Source organism: Pinus tabuliformis, chromosome 9, assembly GCF_031772625.1.
Source record: "Pinus tabuliformis cultivar Carrire ecotype Pingquan chromosome 9, CPIR1, whole genome shotgun sequence".
NCBI classification, from domain to species: Eukaryota; Viridiplantae; Streptophyta; class Pinopsida; order Pinales; family Pinaceae; genus Pinus; species Pinus tabuliformis.
The window spans coordinates 1,502,853,749-1,502,855,218 of record NC_142307.1 but is presented as its reverse complement, the minus strand read 5'-3'; the positions used below and the strand labels follow the sequence as shown (position 1 = coordinate 1,502,855,218).

General features: G+C 38.7%; 1 protein-coding gene across 1 annotated transcript; it reads right to left on the bottom strand.

The window, feature by feature from the left end:
• Positions 1 to 246: 246 nt before the first annotated feature.
• LOC149154297 (uncharacterized) lies at positions 247 to 678 on the bottom strand. Its single transcript, XM_089444104.1, has one exon. It carries the CDS (start codon positions 676 to 678, stop codon positions 247 to 249), a length of 432 nt encoding a protein of 143 aa, XP_089300230.1.
• Positions 679 to 1,470: the final 792 nt, after the last annotated feature.

Genomic DNA, 1,470 nt, shown 5'->3' with positions numbered 1-1,470 from the left:
GGGAAATATGGAGTCAATAGCTTCGGAATACCAAAACAAAAACCTTGACTCAAGACTCAGAACTAAACTGACTCGACTATGACTAACGCACCAACTGACACAACATAATCAAAAACTGAAGCCAAACATTTAGCTTTATAGCCTTCACTTCGGGCCCCAATCTAAATGAATGGTGACAGTGTAAACTTTGCAATGAAAGAAATAAAATGGTATGTACAATGACAAAATGAGATGGCAGAAAACTTCTTAGAGATAGTACCGTTTCAGAAGCCGACCATTTACTGGTCCTCCTGGACAATCTTCCCCGTTCATTTCTTTGAGTAGAAAAGCATTTTGACCTCTATATGTAGCAATTCTGTATGGTCCCTTCCACAGGTTCTCGAACTTGCCATGCTTGCCTTTATCCTCGTTTCTACCATCCCATCGTAACACTATGTCTTCAATCTGAAATTTTTCCGCCTTTTCCTTCCGATCATAAATCTTTCTAATTCTCTCCTGCAGCCTGAAGGTATTCTGAAAAACTTCGTCTCTCGTCTGCTGTAAATGGATCATTTGTCTTATTCTCCACTGAAAATGATTTTCCTCGCTGTCAGCTTCTTGTAGAAGTTTAATAGCTGGGACTGTGAGAGATGTCGGGAATACCGTGTCAATACCATATACAATCTCAAATGGAGACATTCCTATTGACTTATTTTGGCTTACTTTATTAGCCCATAGTGCATTAACCAATTTTTTGTGCCAACTCTTCTTATTGGTTTCCAACAACTTTTTAATGATGTTGACCAATGATTTGTTTGAAGATTTAGCCAATCTGTTACCTTGCAGATAATATGCAATAGAATGTCCTAAGGTAATTTTGTATTTGCTGCAAAATTCAATCATCTTTTTGGACTTGAATGAGACTGCGTTATCTGTAATAATTTTGTTAGGACAACCAAAACGTGACAAAATATTTGTTTCAAGAAATTGAATTATTACCGAGTCTGTGGCCTACCGAGTGGGGATTTCCTCAATCCACTTTGTGAAATAATTTGTCGCTGTTAAGATCCACTTGTGCTGAGCTGAAGATGTGGGATGAATCTCTCCAATAAAATCTAGGCCCCATTGCCGAAACGGTGCACTAATTTTTACTGGCTTGAGAGGTAGAGGCTGCAACTTTCTTCTTCCCTGAAAAATCTGGCATTCATGACAGCTTGTGACAGTTTTATAAACATCAGCAAACAAGGTAGGCCAGTAGTACCCTGCTCTCAAAATTTTGTTAGCTGTCATCTTCCAAAATAAGTGACCTCCACAATCTCCCTTATGAAAATCACTCATGGCCTGTTGGGCTTCATCTTCTGTTAAGCAATTCAGCAAAATACCTTCAGGATCCTTCCAATAAAGTGCATTGTTCAAAATACAAAATCTAGCAGCCTTAAGTTTTAGAGTTCTACCTTTATTTTTAGCCATCCCCGGTGGTGGTGAAAGGTG